At 52.1% G+C, this 1,218-nt stretch overlaps 1 protein-coding gene across 1 annotated transcript in view; it reads left to right on the forward strand.

Moving 5' to 3' along the window:
- The first annotated feature begins 800 nt into the window (after positions 1 to 800).
- Positions 801 to 1,218, forward strand: part of NDUFA5 (NADH:ubiquinone oxidoreductase subunit A5) — a 16,088-nt gene continuing 15,670 nt past the window's right edge. Inside the window, exons 1-2 of the mRNA XM_004386552.2 lie at positions 801 to 842; positions 1,145 to 1,189. Coding sequence (XP_004386609.1) covers positions 822 to 842; positions 1,145 to 1,189 — 66 coding nt within the window. The 5' untranslated portion in view covers positions 801 to 821. The remainder of the gene's footprint in view (positions 843 to 1,144; positions 1,190 to 1,218) is intronic.

A 1,218-nucleotide genomic window follows, 5' to 3' on the forward strand; every position in this document is an offset into this window, starting at 1 on the left:
TATTTGTGGAGATAAATGGGAAAAAGTGGTGTGGCCTGTTATCACTTCAGTTGGGGAAATGAGAAAATGGGATGACGTACTTCAGCGAGTGAAATGGGAGAGAAAAGGGTTGTGACAGGACATGGCCTTACACTGCATACTGCTTTGTTTGGTTCATAAGACCGAGATACTGACAGCCTTGTGATGCGAATAACTTTTGGCAGAAAGCACTGCGGCTAAGAGATCCCTTAGATAATGCTCAAGCTCCACGACCACCCCCACTTTACTACAGACTAAGCTGAGGACCCCTGGTGGCGCAGTTGGTTCGAACCCACCAACCCACCAGCTGCTCCAATCTTTCCTAAAGATTACAGCCTTGGAAACCCTATGGAGGCAGTTCTACTCTGTCCTATATGGTCGCTATGAGAGGGAATCTACTCGAAGGCAACGGGTTTTCGGTTTGGTTTAAGCTGAGGAAGGGAAGCTCTGAGAAAGTCGCCGATTGTTAAGCAAAGTGCAGGTTCCTAGATTTTTAATAGCCTGGAGTGATTCCCTCAACTTTACGGCAAGCGGTCAACGGTGACAAGAACAGCTACCAACCCTTTCCCCAATTCCCGCCCCCAAACCCGGCTTAGATGCTTGTGTACTCATTGCGCATGCGTTAACTTTCGTTTTATACACGGGCAGGGGGGGGTGCTGGTTCGCGTCAGTTCCGAGGGACGACCTGAGGGGGCGGGGCCGGGTTGTTTCCAAGGTGACGGAGCAGCGGCCTCTGTGGTGGATTGAGCGGGTCTGAGTGAGGTTCCCAGAGAGCTGCGCGCAGTCGGCTCGTCGGCGCTGTCATGGCGGGGCTGGTGAAGAAGGTGAGGCGAGTGGAGGTCACTGTTCATTTTTGGGCTCTGCGGGCAGTCAGCCCGTTAGCCCCTCTTCCTGCGGGTGGTGGACGTAACTAGCGTGGGCTCGGCGGTGCTCTTTGAGGCCTCGTTCTGCAGTGTCCTCAGGGGTGACCAGTTTAGTGGCTCCGCGCCGAGAGGCAGATAAAAGCTCCCAACGAGCGACACTGAGAGACTGGTAGCTGTCTGTAAACCAGTTTTAACTTTTTCTTAGCGTGGAGGATGCGTGGAAACCATAGTAATAGCATGAATCGTGTTTTGTTTTTGAACAGACTACTGGCCTTGTGGGACTGGCTGTATGTGAGAGTCCACACGAGGTATGTACCTCTTTTCTTTCTTAATTCCT

This window comes from Trichechus manatus, unplaced genomic scaffold (assembly GCF_000243295.1).
Source record: "Trichechus manatus latirostris isolate Lorelei unplaced genomic scaffold, TriManLat1.0 scaffold00167, whole genome shotgun sequence".
Lineage (NCBI taxonomy): Eukaryota > Metazoa > Chordata > Mammalia > Sirenia > Trichechidae > Trichechus > Trichechus manatus.